Consider the following 22,671-nt stretch of genomic DNA (forward strand, 5'->3'; position numbering starts at 1 on the left):
ATATTTTTATTATCAACTTTATCAAAGATTAATAGTTGCGAAGTCAATTGTTGACTGTTGACACTTCACAATTATTATTCTTTGGCTCGATGTAGATATAACTTGCAGTAAATAGCCTGTCACCTGTGGTAAATTATTAATAAGTGATGTTATGATTAGAGTAATATAAATACCGCTTTAATTTAACCCTTTTTAATGTTTTATATTGACTATAAATAATTTATCTGAGATGACCTTTTCTACTATACAGTAGTGCTATTCCAAATATTAAAGAATAAAGATCCGGCATCACTATGAGTGGTTTGATAAATCGACAGAAGTACTCCGCAGCTTTTGTGGCTTCTAGTTATTTTTGTATTTCTGCTAGTATATTGACGGTGACTCTATTTTCTGGAAACATATTGGGTCACACATCAGAATTGTGGGCGTTAAAGTACTGGGGACCAGCATTGTATTTATGCCTACTTAATTTTACCCTTCGGTATTCATTAAAAGGCTTCCCATATGAAGTAAGTGGATTTTATTATATTAATCTTTGATAGGATAAAGCTTTTCAAAGTAATTTATATCTAGAAAATTATAGTAATTATTGTTTCTTTATGATTTTCAGGTTGCCTTAAGATCAGCATTTCTAGGATCAGTGTTCGCATTAGGATTATATTTGACTTCATTAACTGCAGCATGGAGGGCATTTGGCCTGTATATAATAGCACTTTCAATATTTCATTTCTCTGAATTCTTTGCTGTTGCACTTACAAATCCAAGAACATTAACTATTGATTCATTTATTTTAAATCATAGTTATCAGTATTGGCTTGCTGCAATCGCTAGTTGGATTGAGATGTCAGTTGAGTGTTATTTCTTTCCTGGTAAGCTTTATATAATTATATTGAATTTCTGTTGTTTGTATAAAATTTTCTATTTATAAATTTTGCTTGTAGGCCTCAAATCAGCACAATGGTTGACAATGCTAGGTGTTGCTATGTGTATTAGTGGAGAAGTGTGGAGGAAAATGGCTATGTTTACAGCTAAAACCAACTTTAATCATCATGTAAGTTGAGTGACTTTTTTAGTGTAAATGATTAAAAAAATATTCAAAAGGATGTAATAAATGTGATTAATATTATTTTTCCTATTACTATTCATACTATTATTCATGGGCTAAAATGATTTTTTGGAATTCACAAAAGATAGCAAGTAAGCCAAAACTAAATATTTAAAATATGTGCAATGCTTTATTTTTGAATTGTATATGTATTATGGGTTTCAGGTACAAACAGTAAAGAAAGCAGATCATCAACTTGTTACAGGTGGAGTGTATGCATTTTGCCGACATCCTAGCTACATGGGTTGGTTTTATTGGTCAATCGGTACACAGGTTAGTGTCTATGCTATATCATTATTTCCATTTCTGAAGGCTTGATTTCTCTTTGTCTTTGTTTTGATTAATCTAGGAGTAGGGATAAATAAATAAATAAAATTTCTGTGTCAAAGTTAAGCAACTCCCATTAGATAAATTTAATTTTTTTTGCATTCCTTTCTGTTTTACTTTATTAGGTCTTTTAATAATATTAGTTGTAAAATTATAATGATCTGAATCCTGCAGATCATTTAGCACATTATCTGTGAGCATGTTTTATTACTACAGCTAACTAATCAAATTGTTTTCAGATGATTCTTATAAACCCAATATGCTTGGTGATCTATGCCATAGTGTCATGGTCTTTCTTTCAAGAGCGTATTTATGCAGAGGAAATGTTCCTTGTGTCTTTCTTTGGAAACCATTACCTTGAATATCAGAAGCAGGTTGGCACTGGGATCCCATTTGTCAGAGGATATGTTCCTGATGACAGCTGGTGATGGTTGAACTCAAGTCACAAAATGACCAGGAGATACTCATGGTGATAAACTGAGAAAAATAACAAAAGAGGAGTAGAATTGTAAATACATCATTACAACATAAAATGGTTTTTATGTGTAATGTGATAGTTAATAATTGTAATAAATATAAACAATTGATTATCAGTTGTAAAGTATAAGAGGTCATAACTCAATCATATTTAAACGTCAAGCACAACTCATTGTGTTCCTATTTAGTAACTCACTGTAAATATGTACTTACATATATTACAAACATTATTTGCATTTTTGAATATTTCAAAAAAAAAATTATTGTTTAATTTCATGCCATTGATATTTAAATTCTAGTGAATATTTTCTGTTGTAGTATTGTATATTAGAAGATGTGTTGTAATATCTATTTATTGTAAAAGATTGTAACATAAAATGTATTTATTGGTTGTGAATGGTACAAGATAAATGTTGATCTGAGTGACTACTTTAATTTCACTAACAGTAACCTTAATATTATAAAATTGTATTATGTGTTGGTGGCTTTTGAGGGAGGAGTACACTCTTTTTTTAAATACTTAAAGGGAAGATCTCCACTGGGAGACAATTTCGCAGCTCGCTACTTTACAAAAGAAAATGCCTAGTGAAACGGACTGTGACACTTCGTAGTACACATTGTAGACAACGCATAGAGACGCAGATGACCAGCCTAGCGATGTGAGCAGTATTCCATGTGATATCGTACTTGAGCTTTGTAGAGCTCCACACGTTTTACCTCAGTGAAATCTGCTTAATAAAACAGTAGCTTAGCTAGCGTAGTTACAAAAGTCAGTGAATCTCTGAGCCTACCTCATAAGTTTTGAAAACAAACTACAATGTTTTCAAATCAATGTTTAACTCGGTAGTTACACAGTTGAATTAGAATGGCAACCACTATTTTTATTTTCTTATTGGATTATGTACCGGGTATGGTAAATTGTTGACCATTATACAAATCTTTGTAAAAACTAATCGTTATTATTATTCAGCGGTTTTTAAATAATTTATAATAGCGGGTTTTAAAGCTAAAGCCACACGGCATAGTAGTAACGGTATATGTATGTTTTTAGGTTTCGAAACTGCTTTTAAATCGAGTCTCCAGAACTTAAATGAGAATATTACCATCGATATTTGTGATTCACGTTTATTGAATGAAATACTTAAAATTCAAGAATTTAATAGCGTATACAGAGATTTACACCATGAAAATATATCACGAAATTACATTGATAAATTAAGTCCATATCAAGCTTTATTTGATATGAAGAATTCCGCCGAAGGCTACAATTACCGGATCGGTATTTCAGCTTTGAATATTTTTCATGATAAAATAGCACGAGAATATTTTCCCGCACAAGCGCCATTTTTGGTTGCCATATTTGAAACCCTCTCAAATATTACCGCGCAAACATGTAGTGGAGTGCTTTTAACCAAAAATTGGGTCCTTACTGCATCTACTTGTATTAATGTGCTGCCGTATCTGTATAGAAATGGGTAAGTAATTAATTTTATTGGGAAGGTAAGTTTCTTATATAGTCCTAAAGTGTCGTGTATTTTCTACATAATATGTTTAATGTTTTACATTGTTGAAGGTAAATACTATTAGAGTAGTTAACTATGTTATAACGCTTTGTGTATCTATTCGCTTTGGGCGACGTAGAAAGCTAATCGCCTTTAAAAAGATAAATTAAACAGATGCAAAAATGTATTTACACTCATTCCAATAATAGGTCTTTCAACTTAAAAAATATTAAAAAAAATATATTTGAATGTTAATGCTTTCAGGTCGGCCACAGGTAGAAGTTACCATACGGTTATCGCGAATTCGACCAACCCTCTATCTGACGGTTCTGTACACAACGTGACAGACGTGGTCCTTTATCCAAAAAAGCGCGTGCCCTTAGCATTGATGAGAATTAACCCGAGCATTGAAGTTAAACCACTGCAATTGTATAACAGTAACTTTATGGATAACTTACAAACTATGGTCTACGGATGGTCTATTTACAAGGTGTTTAAACTTTTTAATACCGATATTTCTCAGAGCGTCAAATAGGAATTAAATGTAGTCAATTGTGTAAAATAAAATAAAATAAAATATGTTTATTATGGAACATAAGATACAAGTATCACTTATTCCACGTCATTAAATTTGAATTTGTAGGCATCCCTACTCATCGGCAAGTACATCGGTAGTAAGACTACACAATTGACTACATGACTACTATGAACTAACAGTTACTTTTTAGATATTTACTAGCTGACCCGGCAAAAGTTGTTTTGCCATGCATATTACTACTACTATCTATAAAACAATACAAGAATAAAAAATAGGGGTTGATCGTAGAGGGGTAAAAAATAAAGGTTGTATGTATTTTGTATGCCGTATCATAAAAAAATTTGTCTAAAAAATAAGATTTGTCTTATCACTTAGGGGGTTTAAAATATAGATAGTAGCCGATTTTCAGACTTACTGAATATGCATAAAATCCATAAGAATCATTCGAGCCGTTTAATTATATTACCACGATAATTTTATATAAAAGTATAGAGATTAAAACTTCTAGTCGAGCAACGTGATAACAGACATACAATATACTTGTCATAATTGTACAGGAGTATGATTTAATACTTGATTAATAAAAATATTACAAGAATTAGGTAAACGGAAACTAAAAGACGGCGGGCGTTCAACAGGGTCGGCTTAAATTATCTCTAACCGATTTATAATTGTATATCATAACTTTGAAAAGCTATGGTAGGTCTACTAAGGTACTATTTAGCCACCACCATAGTATATTTTTTAGAATGAAAATGGGAGTGATGTCATGAAAACTAGTATTGTGGAATCAACAGCCCGTAAATGCGATGCAAACCATGCTATTAAAGGAACACATTCGTTGTTATGTCTGATCGCCAGAAAGCCTACAAATGAATACAAGGTATTTGTAATACATTCTAATGTTTAGAAATATAACAGTTTACGAAATTATATCAAAAACCGAGTTTAATAATTTGCTACAACTTTCATGAAGGCGTAAAGCGCCTACGGTAATATTTACGTTTTAATTTGCAATACTTATTGTATTGGATAACACGTTTTAAAGAAGGGTTACTTTTACCGGATTACAACATGATACCACCACAACTATTTATTTTAATGCTAATTTGTAAGGCACTGCAATAAAAGTTAAAAATCCCATGACTTTTTTTAAAGGTAAAGTAGACTTTCTGATAATTTCCAGATGAATTCCGGAGGTCCAGTGCTGGTATTACGTCACAAGAAAGTGTATCTCTTGGGTATTGCACTAGTCGATCGCATCTCTTTCGTGGTACCTTTAAACCACTATTATGGTTGGATCAATTATATTTTAAAACAATATTGCATTTTTTATTTTATTCGTTTATGCCAGAAATCTTTTATCATTACGTATGTATTTCTTACCATAGAATTTCCAATAAAATTCCTATTGTATAGTAACTTAATAATAACTATTTAGCAAACCGTGAGGTGCGCATATAAATAATTTAATATCCGGTTAGTTTTTATCTCTTAGATTAGTATTAAGATGGAGGTTTGTTAAATCCAATACATTTTTGACATGCCAATGTCATACTTAGCGATTCGTTTTATCTAGATTTGCCCTTAGTTACCTTAAGCTATCGTTCCTTAATTCCTCTTTATAAACATGTGCCTTGGTTAACCATTAAGTACTGTAATAATAATAATAATAGCCTTTATTCAGATACACTTATTTGTTTATTAAGAACTGTAAGCCTTAGTTAATATAAATTATTATTATTTTTCTTTTTTTTACTCAAGGTGCAACTGATAAGTGCTCAGTGCGTGGGAGATTATGTGGGTCTCGCTATGGTGCAAACCCACTAAAACCCCAAGGCACCACCAACAATCGACCTTAGTTAGGTTATTAACAGCAGAGGCTTATTCGCTTCCCGACATGCTATGCGACGGTTGCGTCCGCTTCTCCACACCTATTGTTAGGTTGTGAAGATACTTGACACAGGAGTATCCTTCTCAGACTGGGTCATTCGCTTTTTTAGTAATAGCTAGGGGAGATCGGGTCCAGTACTTCCAGAGATTCGAATGCACAACGTCTAAATATGAATAGTAGGTACAAATTCTAGCATAAAACTTTCTCATGTCGATTATAAAATAGGCGTAATTTGACGTCATTAAATAGCCATACGATGTTACACAACTGATATTAATGGAAGGATGACTAGTGATTAACGACTTTCACTTGCTCTCAACTTTGCCTCGTTAAGGATTTTGTAACAACTTTTGAAATCCGTAAGGTTAAAAACGCGTGTAATTTACTTTATGATATAACAATTAAAGCATATTTATAGTTTTGTGGTATCGTGTTCACGGAATGCAGATAAAAAATAAATAATACTGGCATAATAAAATAACTTTATATTTTATAACTGAAATCAATAATTTTCTCCACGACTCAGCGGTTAACGATATGGTTTATCCAATTATCATCAAAATAGTACTCAAAACTAAAGTTTCGACTTGATGACGATTGAAAGATGACTTACATGAATAAAAATATAAGTCTTGTTTTTTTTTTCGTCGTAAAATGGTTCTATGCAACCACAGGGATATTAAAGTGTTGGTATTTTTTTCTATATGATGTCCGATAAACGCAGTTGTTGGGACTGCAAAGATTTTAAAATTCGAATGCCCTTAGGTATATCATTTATATTACTAAAATTTATTGATATAATACTAAATCAAAAATTAAGCATCGTAAAAATAACATTCTTTGAATCTAAACCTAAAACCTTTAAAAATATCATATAATAACTAAAATATATTATGTATTAAAAGGAGTCCCTTTAGGCAAGGTTCCGAAGATACTGGCAGCGTTACCCCTTTGAATAGCCAGACTAATTCTTTGTCCGAGGTGCCAGCTACCAGCTCTTCGGTTTCGTGTGACGGTGACAGGTTATTTAGCTATTTCCTTAAAAAAATATATGTATATTCCTTACATATGGTATGTTCCATATTGTATAGATAATTTATAGACATTTTTTAAAAAAGATTTTATGGTCCAGACAGTCTTTATGATCATGCTCGTAGACAACAGACTTTAAATCTGTCGAGATTAATGGCGCGAGCCGTTGTGGAAAATTCTTGCGTCACAGGAACATCGCAATATGACACAAACAGTATGCAGACTGATATCAACGTTTCGCATCATTGCATCGCGTATCAAGTGAAATTTCCACGTGACGTCAGACGAAGAAAGTCGCGGTCGGCGGTCAGTCGGCATCAGGGCTCCGGAGCAGACGCACGCGTCATGGTCTAAGCATGTCGTTCCGTAGGCTTCTCACCGCGATGCGATCGGCCAGAGACGCTTTGAACCGCGGCGCGCCTATGGATGGGCTTCTGAAGTCGTTGCTATCAGTGATTGTGATATGTTGTATTGCTGTTTCATCACCGCAAACTGCTTCAGCGAAGCCCTTCACTTTCAGCTTACCAGCGAGCTGGTCATTAGCAGGTGGGTTTGGACGGGTGCCGGGTCTGGCTACTGAATTTTACATAAATATTAAAAGCATCTTAGAAAAACTTGAATAAGATCTAAAAGTTAGTGTAAAACACATACTCACAAGTTATACATTTACTACGAAAGTAGTTTTTCACAAAAACATAGGAAAATCTCTGAAAACTTTTCATTTGGGTATATGCTATTAGGTTCTTAGTTACACGATATTTCTATACCTACACTATATCCTCAATTTTATATTTTCGTTATAAAGTTGTAAACACCATTAAATATAATTTTGTTTTTTTTTTAGATATTCTTGATATATCCTGTGATAAATATACCCCTTTTGGCATAATAATAACTCCATAATATTAGGTTTAGAATAATTTTCATTCCCACATTTCGTTCTAAAGCCGAAAAGTACAGAACAGATGCTTTTAACCTCTCCCAATGAGTTTGACCATTTTCTTATCGTCCCTCGTAATACATGGATAAATTTATACTGCAGCTAATAAAGTCACTTGTAGGAGTCTATCGATTTTGGCAAGCTCAGAAAGTAGTCTGAAAACTTACAGAGCATTACATAATTAATGAAGCGGTGTAACGGAAACAGTTTCGCCGAAGCTTAAAATTTTTAACAGGGAATTATACTTTCTGCTTGTGCAGCAGCGCTGTAATTTAATTTGAAGTGTCTCACTAACGAATATTTTATATGCCTTTGTAATTTAATTAAAATAATGGGACAATTCTTCGCAGCCTAGATTTTCGTTAGAATCTGTTGATAGATCATTCTATCTGTGAATTTTTATAATAAAGATGAGGGCATTCATGAAATAAGAACGAACAGGACTTATATTTTTAGTTGTTCTGTGTGTGCTTTACAATTATTTAACATGTGCTTCAGGATTAGTGGGCACAGTGGGTGCCCGATCAGACAGCATAGATCGTAAGGAAGCTGGTGTGAAGCCGTACTCCGGCCGTCGCGTGAGCAATGACACCCTTCGTATGATTTACTTCCACGACCAGACTGTGGCAGTGGTGGAGCTGGGAGAGGAAAAGCTACTGCTCAACTGTGAGCTTATCGAGACTTAGTGAGTACTACTTTATAATTGTTTTATAAATCAAGTAAAGCTTGGTCGATGAACCATGTTGTCATCTGATGCTCACTTTTATGATATTTATTTGGAATTATCTTCTCGTTCTAAGGCTGATAGAATAACAGTAGATATTATAGATATGAGCTAAAATAAAAGCTTCTACATTCAAAAATTCTTCTTCGAATATTTTAAAAGACTACGATAGTAAAATCCGGTTCCAATATAAAATTGCACATTTAAAATGGAAATATTGTTATCGTTATCATAGAATAATAACATTCTATTTCTTTATTATGTGGTCGTGGTAATAGTAGGTGATTTATTAACCCAGTAATGTGTTGAGCGATGTTCTTTTCGTAAGGTCCCCCATGTTGCAGACCGTTTCCAACGAGAACATTCAATTAAATAATTGATATGATTCATATAAAACGCGATGTTTCAAATCAAAACCATCTTCTCAACGGTTATATTCAAGGTATTTTACATATAACAGATTGTTTAAATTTTAAATTCAAATATATGCTACAACGATAGTACCAAGGTGTAAAAAGCTTTTCACATAAATTTTCTCTATAAACTGACATAAGTGCGGTTAATATAGATATCCTTAACTAGTTAGTATTAGATAGGCTAGTTCACAAAGTACGAAGGTGTAGGGCGGTTACAACTCGCGTAGCAAGGACGCGCTGAATTATTTAGCTGCCTATTACATTCAAGGTTCAGACTTAATCTGCTTTATATTCCATACGTGTATACAACGTCTTACACACTCAATAGATGATTCAAGTCAGGGCCGGCAAGAAAATCGAGATTTATTACTCGTATTTTCTACTGCATTCATTTAAAGCGCAAGCGGACACTTTTCTACGTATATATGTTTTACTCTAATGTTCCTTGTTAAAATAACAATCACTTGAAAAAATAACATAAAAATGGATAATATCCTGTGATTTCCATTGACAAGATTTATCTCGTAATGTGACATAAGTCTATTATGCGCACGCAACCAGTTTTCAATTTTACCTATCATTTCACTGTCGCCGTTTACTATTGCGTGCACTTGACATTGTAATCTTTATGGATAGAAAAATATGTATTGTATTTTTCCTATGATCTATGATACTATCTATATACTATCTACAGAGTATGTAGACTTATGATTAAGGGTTGTAATGTAGAATTTAACATGAAGAGATCCTAACAACCAACCAAGAAATATATTTTTGGAGTTGTAGCAAAGATTGTATTATCTTACTACGATTAAAAATTAAATAAAAACGTAAAAAAGGTAACGGCCGGATATGCCGGCTCATCACTATTATTTAATATACTAAACTATATATTTATTTATTTAACAAATACATATTTTAAGCAGAAGAATTATTATCGTATTGAAGTAATAAGCAAGTAATAAAGAGACCCAAACGTAATAGCTTAAATTGATCGTGAACTCATATGTCATACCTACCTTTGCTTTTACTATCAATTGACTAACGCACATTTAAATGTGAGAGGCGAAATCTCCCCTCTCTTTCCTGTAACTGTAAGAAGTAATAAGAGCATCCTTTGTCAAATCTTCCGAATGACAATACGAAATTCATTGACGGATGTCGGCCAAATAAATGGCCGTTGTCGGGCGAAACTGGTGGTTTCATTTTCAATGAACTTGTTATTAAGACCACTGACCCGGCTCACATGAGTACATTTGTAGAAAGATTAATTAAATTAAACTCTATTAATTGTTATGTAGCGTAGAGTATCTGTGGTACATTATTGTGTATATCTGTAAGTAATAATTTTCGCAAAGTATTACGATACGGAGACGTGTCATGGTCGAAAGTCCAAGAACGTCGCTTGACTCTAACTTTTTTCGACCAACGATTTGGTAATCACACACTTAACTAATATTTTGCTAAAACTAATTTTCAATTATTTTGTTTGACTTCAGTACTTCATCAGTAGATTGGAAATATCGTCTATCGTTCCAACAGCACTTACCATAGAGCATTTATAGTGGAATATAAATTTAAAAGGCCTTTGAAAGGCCGCTGTATTGGTTTTTCAACAAACTTGCGGAAATGCAGACATAAAAGGCAGATCACATTAATCTCATTAGTGATTGCAATGTGCAGTAGTTATGTACTTTATATTGGCTTCTCTGAAGTGCATAATGGAAGAATGCGACACTACTCGTTATCCGATCACGTTGCCACTTCTGCCTATGCACGTTTTTATGCATCGTAGCTTTAAAAAGATTTTCATTTTATAGCCTTACTCCAATTTGCGATATTATATTTTTTCGCAATTTTGCAGTTTTTAACGTTTAAAAACTCTCTGGAAATGTTGTAAACCTGCTAAGTAAAGTGTTATCAGTTGTATCGATAGATGAGAATCAGTTGGAGCCAGATTTAGCGCTGTATCCAGCCTCCCAATATGATACTAAATAGTATCTATACACCTACCTATTTGCTAAGCTTTAAAATTAAACTTCTATTTTAACTTTGATTGCACAAAAATTTCCATTTTTTGTATTTTATATCCATGTATTTAGAAAATAGTTGCATTCTGGTGACGATTATTAAGCTATGTAATAATATTTATAAAAAAATACTAGTTTATTTATTAAATTACCGGAAAAGCGCAAGGATGTAAATCCTCGTACAGTAGTGTTGCAGTAACATTAATATTCCGTTGATCCTCTAGGCTCCGCAGTCTGGACTTCAGCCAGGAACGGTGACAATAACTTTATCAGGTCAAGGGCGATACATACAAACTTTTTCTAACGACGTGAAAACTAAAGCATATTAATTCGTTCGAAAATACAGTATATCCAAAACATTGAAATATACATTTAAAATATTAGTATAATTATATATTTCGGAACTGGGAAATTAAATTTTAAATTCTTTAATATATTAAATTGAATAAAATCCTTCCAAGCTGTACATATGTACCACACATTAATAATGGTGGTATTAGTTATAAATTTTGTTGCTGAATACTTTTTATTCTGTAATAACGACTCTGTGTACGACCGTATAGCTTAGCGTATAGAGTCTGGTAAATTTTGATACTTCTCCCGGTTGGGTTTACAATTGCTGCATACAGGTCAAGGGCGGAGGGTGCAGGCTTCATTTAGACTGGCCTATTTACTTTGTCTATTTATACACCTTTGTGCTACGGAAATAGATGTGATATTTTATCAAGCACAAAGCAGCCTATCGCTACGTCAGATATGAGCTACATTCGGAATTTCATCGGTATAACTAATATATACTTACGCCTAAATGATTAAAAAAAACATTACTTATATTTAAAAAAAAATCGTTTTATTTTGGATTAAATGCAACACAGACTAGCATACGGCAGACAGCGTCTGAAATTTTTTTGGCTGAGGTTTTAGGTAGTGTGTGTATAAACATCGTGGAATTGTTGTGTATCTGGAAGAGAAGAGGCACACAAGGGGAAGGTTAGAGAAGGGGGAGGGGCGCGATCATTGATTCAATCATTGAACAATTGTCGCATCGGAATATGCGCACGATTGTCACTATGCAATACTACAGTTCATTTTTTCGCTAACGGTTTTGCTATGAATTTAAAATACAATATAATTTTAAAAAAATTATTTCGGAGGAAGAGGTGATTATGGAAACCAATTTGTTTGTGTAAAGATGCAGATTACTACAAGAAGTTATAAGTGTTTATACTAATATACCTAATTATTATTCTTAATTGCAATTCTTAAATGAATAATAAATTACGTAGACTATTATAATATTTGACCCACTTTTCTTTCGTTACAGTTGCATAATATGTACATTATATAGAATCAATCGTTATTGTTACGTAATTATGCTAATTAGAGATATAATGATTAATTAACAACTGTTAGTGTAAAATAACGGATACGAATAATTATGTGTTTAGTTTAAATAGCACATAATCTATTTCAAGTGTGGTGTATAAATATAGTAAGGTGAGCAGTTTATCGGCGTGCTACTCTCATCCCTGAGATTGTACGTTCCCCGGCTGTGCACCAATGGACTTTCAGTCTATGAGTGCAATTAACACTCGCTCGTACGGCAAAGATAACACACCGTGAGGAAAGCGGCTTGCCTTAAACCCAAAAAGCTGACTGCGTGTGTCGAGCATAGAAGTATGGGGATCTACGCACTATTATACAGAAAACAAATGATCACGAAACTGATACAGAAATCTGTGGCACAGGCTTAAAGCGTGGTTGTAGCGCCAACGATTTTTTTGTATTAAAAGAGATAGCTTTAACTATTTTAATTCGGTCCCTTATTCAGTCCCTTTAGTGGTTTTTCTCTGTTTCAGTACCTTCAGTAAATTTATAGCGTTAACAATTACAAAACACATTGTATGAATCGTCCAGCAAATCGGCAAATCGTCCTCGCGAGACACAAATTACGTCAAACGAATAACAGCACGTGAACCGACGGGGTCTTGTCTGACAGGCAAAACTACAACAACAAAGTATTATTAATATCACAATTTAAGGTTGACGTCGTAATTTTCTGCTGTGGCTTATGTAGCTCTCTATATTCGGTAGAATTTTTTCATTGTAAATATATTGAACCGCGACTTTCTAAGCGAACTACTAGAAATAGAAATTACGTTTCTTTGACAAGGATCTTAGGTTGTTTTAATAGAACAGGGGCCAAAGGGCTCGCGAATACGTTGCCTGCCCTGCAGAGTTAAGAATACGAAGGGCAGCCTGTGCGTCCAGCTGAAGCGTGTGGTCCCCTGAGGTATTCGCGGAACTAGTACGTTCAAAACGTATATGGCGGGAAGTGACTTTGCCATACTAATTTTTCGTTGAATACTCATTGTTCCATGAACTTCATGAATATGTGCAAGGTTGTATTTTACTGTAATTTGCGGTTGCATTTTTGCTTTACAAAAAGCTAATAATTTCTTGTTAGCGTTTTTACTAGCAAGGCTAATTTCGTATTTTAAACAGCTTTGTCTCATTTACATTTCGAAACAATCTACAGAGAGACTTGAGAAGAGGGGTTACCAAACTATATGTAGCCCAAGGATCAGTAGCAATCTAACCGCGCATTAATATTGTGGAAACTTGTTTCTTTGTAATCTATTACTAACGTTAATAGCCTCGTAGAAGAATGGACAAACATACGAAGTTATTAAAATTTTGATCAACTAACTTATTTTGTAGGTAGCTTTATTCAAACGTGTTTTTACACTTATTTTCACATACATTAGTTTCGACGTTTATTTAAAATATATGAGTTCTGATGCTAGCGTAAATAAAATTAAAAGTTGCGAATCGATAAAAAAGGTGAAAACTACAAGAATAGAAAATATAAATAAAATTTTCACCCTATACCCATAAGGTAAGTAAGGTAGTGTGGTAGTAGGCTTTGTGAAGTTAGGGCTTGTAGAACGAGAGACTTCGCTAAGCTCCTGTGTCTTTTATAGGCTCTACATGAGATATGATACCTTTTTGATTGCGAGCCATATAAAAAGTCTGGTTTGGTTTTACATGAAAATGTTTCTGTTAAGGTTATGTACGTACATCTTTCGTATATTTAAAAGATAAACAAATTAAAACATCTAGAATGTACAATTATGATAATGATAATTATGAATCATTAATAGCAAAAATAAGTAATTAAAACGACAATAAAGAAGGTAAAATTATCTTCTATCGTTTCAAATAGGTAATTAACTAGACTAGGTCTATTGAGAAACAATTTCTAAAAGTGACACTCACATTTCTCTACTTTCTAGTACCTACCGACTTTAATTAACTTTCAATTAGTTTCTGGTCAGTAATGTGATATATTTTATTTATCTATTGTGGGCAATTACAAATGGGTACAAATCAATAATATTAAGTTTGGGACATATAACCAGTTTATTTTCCTAGTTTTATTCTAATTTGTAACAAAATAAAAGTGCGTGCGTACAAAGTACACATGTCAGAAGTGAAACTTCTTTGGCAAACTAATTTTTAAGTCTTGTTCATATTTATAACTTTAAATTTCCGAGACTTAGAGGGAGGGAAAAAGTAAGATATCTAAGGAATTTAATGAAATTAATTGTCATTAAAATAGTATTGTCGAAAATTAATACAAATAATAAATTTATTTTTTTAAATTCATTTCATAGATTCGATGGTAAAAACACGTGGCATTTTAATTTACAATTCTTCATTTGAGATTTCATTTAATTATTTTGCTTAAATAATAAAATACTAATATTTCATAAATTCTCTTTACGACATTTTAATTTTACAAATAGAATTTCTATAAGGTAATTCGCCCTTCACACTCTCTCTCAATAGGTCTCAATTGCTCTTTCCCTTTTCTTCGACAAAAACGCTGCACATCTTCGTGACGTTTTGGTAAAAATTTACCCTCATGCGCCTAAAGAAGTTTCACTTCTAAAAAGATCAATTTTCTTAATGAATGGTCATTTTCGTTTTTCCCAAAGAAAAGTCTATTTTCTATCTACAAAAAGTTTTTATTAGAACTGTATAAAACGTGACGACTTGCTCGTTCGGATTGTACCAGCCTTAAATCATTGACCCAATGAACTACAATGGTTTCGTTGTATTATTGAATTATCGCATTTAGCACCTTAGCCATGAATTGTCTTTTTTACAAACCTCGTGTTTCACCTTTGAGACAATATAATATGTTGTACGCTTGTTTGAGTTTGATTTTGGGTTGGTATATTTGAGTTAAGTTTAATTCTGTTTGGTATTAGTGTAAAGTGTAAAGATATATCTATTCCCATGAGGCAGACACATTTCTGTGTCTGTTTGGATATAATTCATCGTCCCCTTGTGTCTGAAACACATGGTCCCTTTAGGCAGTTGATTTCTAAATATTTATATATATTCAAAGCGATTAGTTGCTGTTTTTGGCAAAGGCACGAATAAAAATAGTCAATGTCCTATTTATTACGTAAAAATAATATTTTGCCTAGAAGCGGTTTCATCAGTTTGTTTAACACGACCCACAAAGTTCTCGTTTGCATAGATTACATAAAAACCTACAGCTTACCTCATTTATTGTCTATGAATATTTAAGAAGTCACTTAACAGCTTTTGCTTCGAGACTGGTAGACATATTTTCAATACGAAGCTTAAACCCCAACTTCGATCACATGACATATCATGTATCTATAATGCAAGTCTAAAATATCGGTTCGGTTTCCCGGTCATTTTGCGCATCGAAAATTCATAAAAATATATACACGTGATGAATAAAAGAACCTAAAAAAAATGGCGAGTTCCATTAATAATAAGGTATTATTTAATCATTGCCCATAATATATTTTACTACTTTTTGGATTTTATGTATTGCGTAAATATTATTATTATATTGCGGGAAACTAGAAATCAAATAAATATGGCAAGCAAGACGTTTTTTTCAATTGCAATTTTAGTCTAAAATGTTCGGTTTGGTATAATATCTCGGTTCATAATCTAGGAACATTATACTGTCTAGATCGAGCGAGGAGCTAGGTTCAGCGTGCATTACCTATTGTTGTGCATTTGTCGCGAGTGTCGAGCCATTGTGGATATGCGGATCAGATCCATTCATCTTTCATTGAGGAAACTTTTCGTTTATTGAATCGTCCTCAATTTGACCCCGCAACCCCGGAGGGATGACTATGCTTATATAATTCTAAAGGATCATCATTATAAAAGGAGGAAGGAGGAAACATGAGGATTATAGTAGATTCGGCTATTGCTTTAAGTATGTACATCCATAACCAGGAAGTCTTCAGTTCTAATACCGCGAATAATTGTTTCGGAATAATAGGCCTTTTTTCCTAGAATTATTAAAAGGCCGGCAACGCACTTGCGAGCTTTTGGCAATGTGAGTGTCTATGGGCGGCGGTATCGGATGAGCCGTTTGCCCTCTGTTACATTAAAAATCAACGGAAATTGTCCCTTGGGTGCTTAAGCACAAAATTTGGATTATTATATTCATATCCATCTAATGAGTTTTAATTAGCTAAGTTAATGTTTAATGAAGATATCAGACCTGAGGACAGAAATTTGATTGTTATGATTTGACTAATACTTTGATTATAATTGTGCAGTTAAATGTACCGAATGGATGGCAAATGAAAAGAAATTGAATACACTTTGCGACGTGTTCTTGCGAGGAAGTAACACTTCCGGACGACAATATATCTGTTGAAATGGAAAGTCGGGGAAAGTCGATGTGATAACAATTCGTTTTTGTAAGCTATTTATTTATTTTAGAGCTATTTTGCCTTATACGGATTTTATAACATTAATTTAATTATACACAATTAAATACATAATTGTTAATCTATCGACTGATAACATACCTACATACAAATAGCAATCTCTCTATCAGTGGACCAATTATGTTCATTTAGTAGAATTTTGCTCTTAGTCAATAAAAAGTTTGTCAGGAGTTTTTTTATAAATAACAATATTTCAGTTTTGGCAGGAAAGACCCGATATTATAGAAATAAGGTAGCTGCAATCAAAATAAAGACTTACATTGGTTAACGGACCTTTTTTTATTATCCGTTGAGTTAAGTGTCTAAAGTTCTACTATTTGGTAGTGCCTATAGTAGTTAGTTAATTTTTTTAAAGTTGTAATATGTATCGTTTGTAAACTTTTTTCATAGGTTATGCATTTTGATGGATTAAGGGTCGTATATTACGACAGGTTTGTGTTTTTTATGAATTAAATAATAATAATAAACCAATAAATAGAATGCTCAATAAATAGATGATGTAAACAGAAAAAGTTTATGCTAAGAGTCCTTAATTTGTGCTGTACACTTTGGCTGTTCGCCAAACGCTGCACTAAAGCGGCAAAATGCCCTTTAGATTTTGAGTAAAGCCAATCGCATCATTTGTATGTCAAGTACATCCGATGTAGTGTAATGATGGCCACATAATGATGTGACCCGGATGTGCAGTGATCCTCCGACCTGACCCAACGTTATGCAACGCCAGATTAATGACTTTCTTCAAAATTCACAAACACTGAATTGTCACACTTTAGGTCTTTGTGTTTTTTGGGTGCTTGGAAATTCTTTTGATATACCGATGTAAAGAGGTGGACAAAGTGCGCCAACTGTCGCTCTGTTCTTTGTAGTGAATTATCGTTTAAGAGAAATGAGTAAAATTAAATGAAACATAAAAAAGAACTTTTACGCACCATCGTATAATACAGAATAAAATTCAATTAAGAATATGGATTATATAATAAATTCTTTACATAGCCTGAATGTAATTTCATAAAGTTAATATAAAAACACTTCTAACATAATTATTATATACGAATCCATAAATTTTACAGATACACGTTGACAGTGTAATGCAATTTTAAATGCTGGTAATAAATAAAAGATCATTAGCTTTTTAAAGTTGAAAATAGTCTAATAAAACTTTAACGAATAGAATCAGTAAGTGGCCATTATAAACACAATTCCTGTGACAAAAATATCTGTTACACTTTCATTATACAAAAATTAAACAATAATGTCAATAACGTCAGCGGCCTTCGATATTCGACCTTCAATTATTCACTTTTATTTATTGCATGCCTCATTCAACTTCTATCAACTAGGAAATTGCTAGCAAGGGAATTATATAAAATGAGAATTCAGCAAATTTGAATATTTCGTTTCTTGTACATTACTGTAACGATAATGTACAGATATTACTGTTTAAAGTTGTACCCGACAACGCGTATCTCATTTCTTTAAATTTGCAGTACATGATGTTCAAAAATAAAACGTCAATCACCTATTAAGTAACTATATTATTATCGCATTATAGTCTGTTATCGGGACATACATAATTAATTTGCTTTCTAAATACTTATGCATACCGCCTTACAGCCGCGTGTCAGGTTTGCGCCGAAAACAAATTTAAGTTGTAAGCGCTAGTCAAACTTTCCTTATAAATATCAATGAAACTAACGAAGAAATGTATCTCTCCCTTCGGTCATTGGATAACTATGAAGTAAAAAAGCTGGTTAAAATTTTCCGAGTTACTATTAACTCCCACCTCAGTTTTAATACAATATAATTTTGTATTCGACAATATGTAGTTAATTTACGATTAGGATGAATAATGGTGGAACGGAAAAGTTTTTTAGTTGGATCAATACCAGCTCGGAATTACGTAGCAATGTTTGTATTAAAGTATTCGTGCACTACAGTTCTTTGGTATAGAATGAACAGATATGTACTCATTGGTTTGTGTATTAGGCCGACGAATAATGCTAACACGAATAGTCGACATCAATAGCTTGTAGCGCATTAATATTCAGTGAAGGAATCGATAAAACAATTAATTTTTATATATAGATGTCCGCCGCCATGACTGAGTTCTGCAATACTCGATTAATGTAATACGTTATAACCAGTCTCGGGTTTGGGTTTGTCTTGGTCTGATGTAAAAAAAAGGAGCAGTTTTGGCCTAGTGGCTTCAGTGTGAGACTATCCCTGAGGTCATAGGTTCGATTCCTGGCTGTGCACCAAAGGACTTTCTTTCAATGTGTTCATTTAATATTGGCTCGAACGGTGAAGGAAAACATTGCGAGGAAACCCAGAAAATCAACAGCGTGTGTCAGGCACAGGAGGCTGATCACCTACCTGCCACAGAAATCTGAGGCCCGGACCTAAAAAGGTAGCGCCACTGATTTATTTGATCTGATGTACCTAAACAAAAACTCAAAAGTAAATTTCTAGAAACATTAATCATTGATATTTAATGAAGCCTTTATGAACATTTCCAGCGATGAAGAAGACACGAGCCGACTGCTTCGTCAGCTGAGCAGAATCAACCGTCCTCTCGGCATCACCTTCCGTCAGATGACCAAGCTGATGGGCCAGTGTCAGCAGGTAACTTCACGGCTCTACGATCAGGTAACAAATAGATAATCATACATTAGTGCATTATATCTCGTGTATATAGACTGTCCTATTTAGTTGCGAGACATTTAGTGTTACCAACAATAATGATAACTTTTCCCTTTAATAACCTCATTTAAATTGCGTTTTGTGCATGGTATAAACGTCACGACTAGATAAAAGTAATTTCTATTTTATTACTAACAATATAAAACAATAATTTACTAAGCTATCAAATGTTTTATACATAACATAAAAATAGTACCTACATCTAAAGAAAATTTCTAACGAATGAAACATTTTTATTTAACTTTGTACTTACCCGACTTTCTTAAGAATATGTGTTTTAAGAGAACAATGCACTATTATCTTAACACCATCGACCACTTCAGTGTAGAGACACCACGACACTCGATAGTAATCGCATTGTATAGTAGTTTTAAGAAGCTTTGATCGGACAATAGGAAAAAGATAATACAGAAATGGCGTTAAATGTATAAAAGCTGGGGCACGGGAGTCGACTCCTTGATTTAAAAAATATAAGCAACAATCAATTAGAAGATTTCTAAGAGTAATTATAAGTGAACGTATTCTTTGCGTGCTTCTTTTTGTTAGAAGAACATAATATTATTTTACGCGAGTGCATATTTAAATGCAAACATTTTGATTTATGCAGATAAAATTATTGACATAAATCTATGTTTATTAAATAATAACTTACATGTTTCCTAATTTTTTTTTGGGGCCTTGATATGTTTGTTGACGTAGGTATTTATGTTGTGTCTAAAGGTTTCATAATGATTTCTCGTGATTGTGCAAGATGAAAGATAAAAGTTCACGGTCGAATAAACTAACCTATATGAAATTGATGGTCGACCAATTTTCTATGAACGATTCCGTTTATGATTACTTTGAAATTATAACGTTGTTGAGATGCCTTATGTATAAGCTAATGATTATAGAGTTTGCAAATTAATTTATTTTACTAATTTTACAGTCTAATTGTTTATAAATACTGATGGATTCATTTAATGTAGATATTATGACTATAGAATCTTGGTTCAGACACAATTTTATATATATATGTTGAGAGTTATTTTTAACTTTATCAGTGTATTAAATCGGAGGACTGATTAACAAGCACTATTGCTTCAGATTGAGGGAGTGGAAGCAGGTGACAATAGCAGAGAGTCAATCTGGATGGAAGAAAACGACGCGCAGGCTCGCCTGAGGGCGGGTGGCGCCCACGCCGGCTTGCTGGGCGGAAGCCCACTTTCTCTTCTACAGGGAATCATACCAGGTATCTAACGCGACTTATACACGTAGTCTTATAGTAAATAAAACTGGGGAACAGGGAGGTTCCATTTATTTCCTGTTGTATAATTCAGTCGGTTGCAGGTACAAAATGGTGCGGGACGGGCGACATAGCGGATGACTACCACGACCTGGGCGCAGACCGCGCCTTGGACCGGTGTTGTCGCACTCACGACCTCTGCCCGACCAAGGTGCGCGCCTTCTCGAGACGATATAACCTCACCAACAACTCTCTGTATAGCAAATCTCACTGTAAATGCGACGACATGCTCTTCGAATGCCTCAAAGCAACGAATACCTCAGCGTCGCACCTCATGGGTCACATCTATTTCAATTTAGTCCAAGTTCCTTGTTTAGAAGACCGACCGAACGGTATACGATTTCGAGAGGCTCGACCCGGCTTCTAGCGACGTCGGGCTCGACACCAAAGCTTAGTTCGAATTGGCGCCATCTAGCGGTTACGTGCACAGATTTCATTTTACGCTGTAAATTGCATTTAATGTAATGTTCATCGTGAATTGTTGTAAATAATTTAGAACCTACTTATTGTGTAATTATATTTATCGTAACTATTTATTTAAACGTTAAACCTGTGATATGTCTGTGCCTTTTAATGTATTTTGGGCGGAAAGATGGCGCTTTAAAATAAACTAAATAATTGTAATTTTAGTCACTATAGTACATTATAAGAATTATTTATTTACTTCTGTTTAAATTTATCATAATTCGTCCGATTTAAACGACATTCCGTATCTTGTTTTATTTATTAGTGTTATTGTTATGGAAAATAGAAAAAATAAAGTTAAGGTAAATTAATATGTCTTTTGATTATCCCCTAATTTACTTAAAAAAATTTTTTTTTAATGTCACACATATTTCTAGATTTAAAAAAATAATTGTATTTTTTTTTGTCTATTGTTATCAACAGAGAATTTTACAGATGATTCAATTTTTATGGATGACTAAGCTCGCCCGCACCGTTCTAGCAACGTGAAAGCAACATGCAAGAAGTTGGGATCCGCCGTTTAGATTGGCCAGATCCAAATCTCGTCCTCAATCCAATTGAGCACGTCTGCGATGTTCTAAGGAGACGAGTAATATTAGTGCAACCTGCTCCTCAAAACATCAGAGCTCAAAAGAGTCATTGCAGAAGAGTGGGAAAGTATTCCTCAAAACGTCCGACTTAGAGACATTCAAGAAAAGAGCAAAATTCTTCAAAGGCCAACAATGCACTCGCGAGCACTCTCTGGCATTGAGAGGGTCCATATCACTTAACATCAGGTGACCCTCCAGCCCGTTTTCCCCGTTCTAGAAAAATAAAACAAATAAGTTATTAAAAACATCGTGGAAAGCATGGCCAGAAGGATTCAAGTTATGATTTTGGCAAGAGCAGGTCACTCTCGTTATTGGGTTTTTACGTTTGTAACTTTATTTTATTAAAAAAAATAAAAAATCTTTTTGTCTTTATTGCTACTCCATATTGTTTGGCCGAGTACATAGATTTTGAAAGAATTCATCTTAAATTGATTTTAAAAAATCCAGATTTAATTTCATGCGTATTAATTTACACGGTTATGAGTTTATAGACTACGGCTGGCAATAAAATTAAGTAAAATCGACCTTAGAACGTAAATTTCCTAAAATTATTTGGGTTGATTTTTAAGGGTAAAGTATAAAAGATTTTTTTTTCTTAAAGCAACGCACGTTTGCATAACGATCGAAATAACAGCTATTTTATACTACTTGAATGTTACTATTATTGATTTATTATAATATATAATATTACAAATACATGAGAAAATTAGAATGTATCACCCTCGCACCCTCAAGAACCCAAAGTTTAATCTCTTGTAAACCTTTCATTAATCTAAATAAGTTATGGGTTGATTAATTGAAGAGTTAGAAACATTTTGCTATACGCTGATGATATATCTTTTCAACTT

The 22,671-nt window shown here is 33.4% G+C and overlaps 3 protein-coding genes across 4 annotated transcripts; all 3 read left to right on the forward strand.

Annotated features, from left to right (window-relative positions):
* Positions 1 to 127: 127 nt before the first annotated feature.
* On the forward strand, positions 128 to 2,332 carry LOC125048657 (protein-S-isoprenylcysteine O-methyltransferase). Its single transcript, XM_047647446.1, has 5 exons — positions 128 to 509; positions 611 to 869; positions 942 to 1,051; positions 1,271 to 1,378; positions 1,672 to 2,332. The coding sequence occupies exons 1-5, from the start codon at positions 294 to 296 to the stop codon at positions 1,858 to 1,860; spliced, it is 882 nt and encodes a 293-aa protein (XP_047503402.1). The 5' UTR covers positions 128 to 293; the 3' UTR covers positions 1,861 to 2,332.
* Positions 2,333 to 2,409: 77 nt separating this feature from the next.
* Positions 2,410 to 5,661, forward strand: LOC125048656 (granzyme K-like). Its single transcript, XM_047647445.1, has 5 exons — positions 2,410 to 2,817; positions 2,961 to 3,384; positions 3,676 to 3,901; positions 4,698 to 4,832; positions 5,136 to 5,661. The coding sequence occupies exons 1-5, from the start codon at positions 2,775 to 2,777 to the stop codon at positions 5,388 to 5,390; spliced, it is 1,083 nt and encodes a 360-aa protein (XP_047503401.1). The 5' UTR covers positions 2,410 to 2,774; the 3' UTR covers positions 5,391 to 5,661.
* Positions 5,662 to 7,129: 1,468 nt separating this feature from the next.
* Positions 7,130 to 21,544, forward strand: LOC125049110. Of its 2 annotated transcripts, none has more exons than XM_047648216.1 (5): positions 7,130 to 7,421; positions 8,314 to 8,500; positions 19,300 to 19,405; positions 20,570 to 20,714; positions 20,813 to 21,544. In XM_047648216.1, the coding sequence occupies exons 1-5, from the start codon at positions 7,232 to 7,234 to the stop codon at positions 21,133 to 21,135; spliced, it is 951 nt and encodes a 316-aa protein (XP_047504172.1). In that variant the 5' UTR covers positions 7,130 to 7,231; the 3' UTR covers positions 21,136 to 21,544. The 2 variants fall into 2 exon arrangements, with proteins under 2 accessions (XP_047504172.1, XP_047504171.1); XM_047648215.1 differs by having other exon boundaries at positions 7,148 to 7,421; positions 19,300 to 19,429.
* The last annotated feature ends 1,127 nt before the right edge of the window (positions 21,545 to 22,671 follow it).

Source organism: Pieris napi, chromosome 4, assembly GCF_905475465.1.
Source record: "Pieris napi chromosome 4, ilPieNapi1.2, whole genome shotgun sequence".
Taxonomy (NCBI): Eukaryota; Metazoa; Arthropoda; class Insecta; order Lepidoptera; family Pieridae; genus Pieris; species Pieris napi.

Bases quoted from the DNA above. Each gene is read 5' to 3' on its own strand.
- LOC125048657 (XM_047647446.1), top strand. From the start codon at position 294: ATGAGTGGTTTGATAAATCGACAGAAGTACTCCGCAGCTTTTGTGGCT. The intron at 870-941 runs GTAAGCTTTATA...TTTTGCTTGTAG, and splicing joins TGAGTGTTATTTCTTTCCTG to GCCTCAAATCAGCACAATGG. The intron at 1,052-1,270 runs GTAAGTTGAGTG...TATGGGTTTCAG, and splicing joins AAACCAACTTTAATCATCAT to GTACAAACAGTAAAGAAAGC.
- LOC125048656 (XM_047647445.1), top strand. From the start codon at position 2,775: ATGGCAACCACTATTTTTATTTTCTTATTGGATTATGTACCGG. The intron at 2,818-2,960 runs GTATGGTAAATT...GTATGTTTTTAG, and splicing joins CTTATTGGATTATGTACCGG to GTTTCGAAACTGCTTTTAAA. The intron at 3,385-3,675 runs GTAAGTAATTAA...TAATGCTTTCAG, and splicing joins CCGTATCTGTATAGAAATGG to GTCGGCCACAGGTAGAAGTT.
- LOC125049110 (XM_047648215.1), top strand. From the start codon at position 7,232: ATGTCGTTCCGTAGGCTTCTCACCGCGATGCGATCGGCCAGAGACGCT. The intron at 7,422-8,313 runs GTGGGTTTGGAC...CATGTGCTTCAG, and splicing joins AGCGAGCTGGTCATTAGCAG to GATTAGTGGGCACAGTGGGT. The intron at 8,501-19,299 runs GTGAGTACTACT...GAACATTTCCAG, and splicing joins TGTGAGCTTATCGAGACTTA to CGATGAAGAAGACACGAGCC.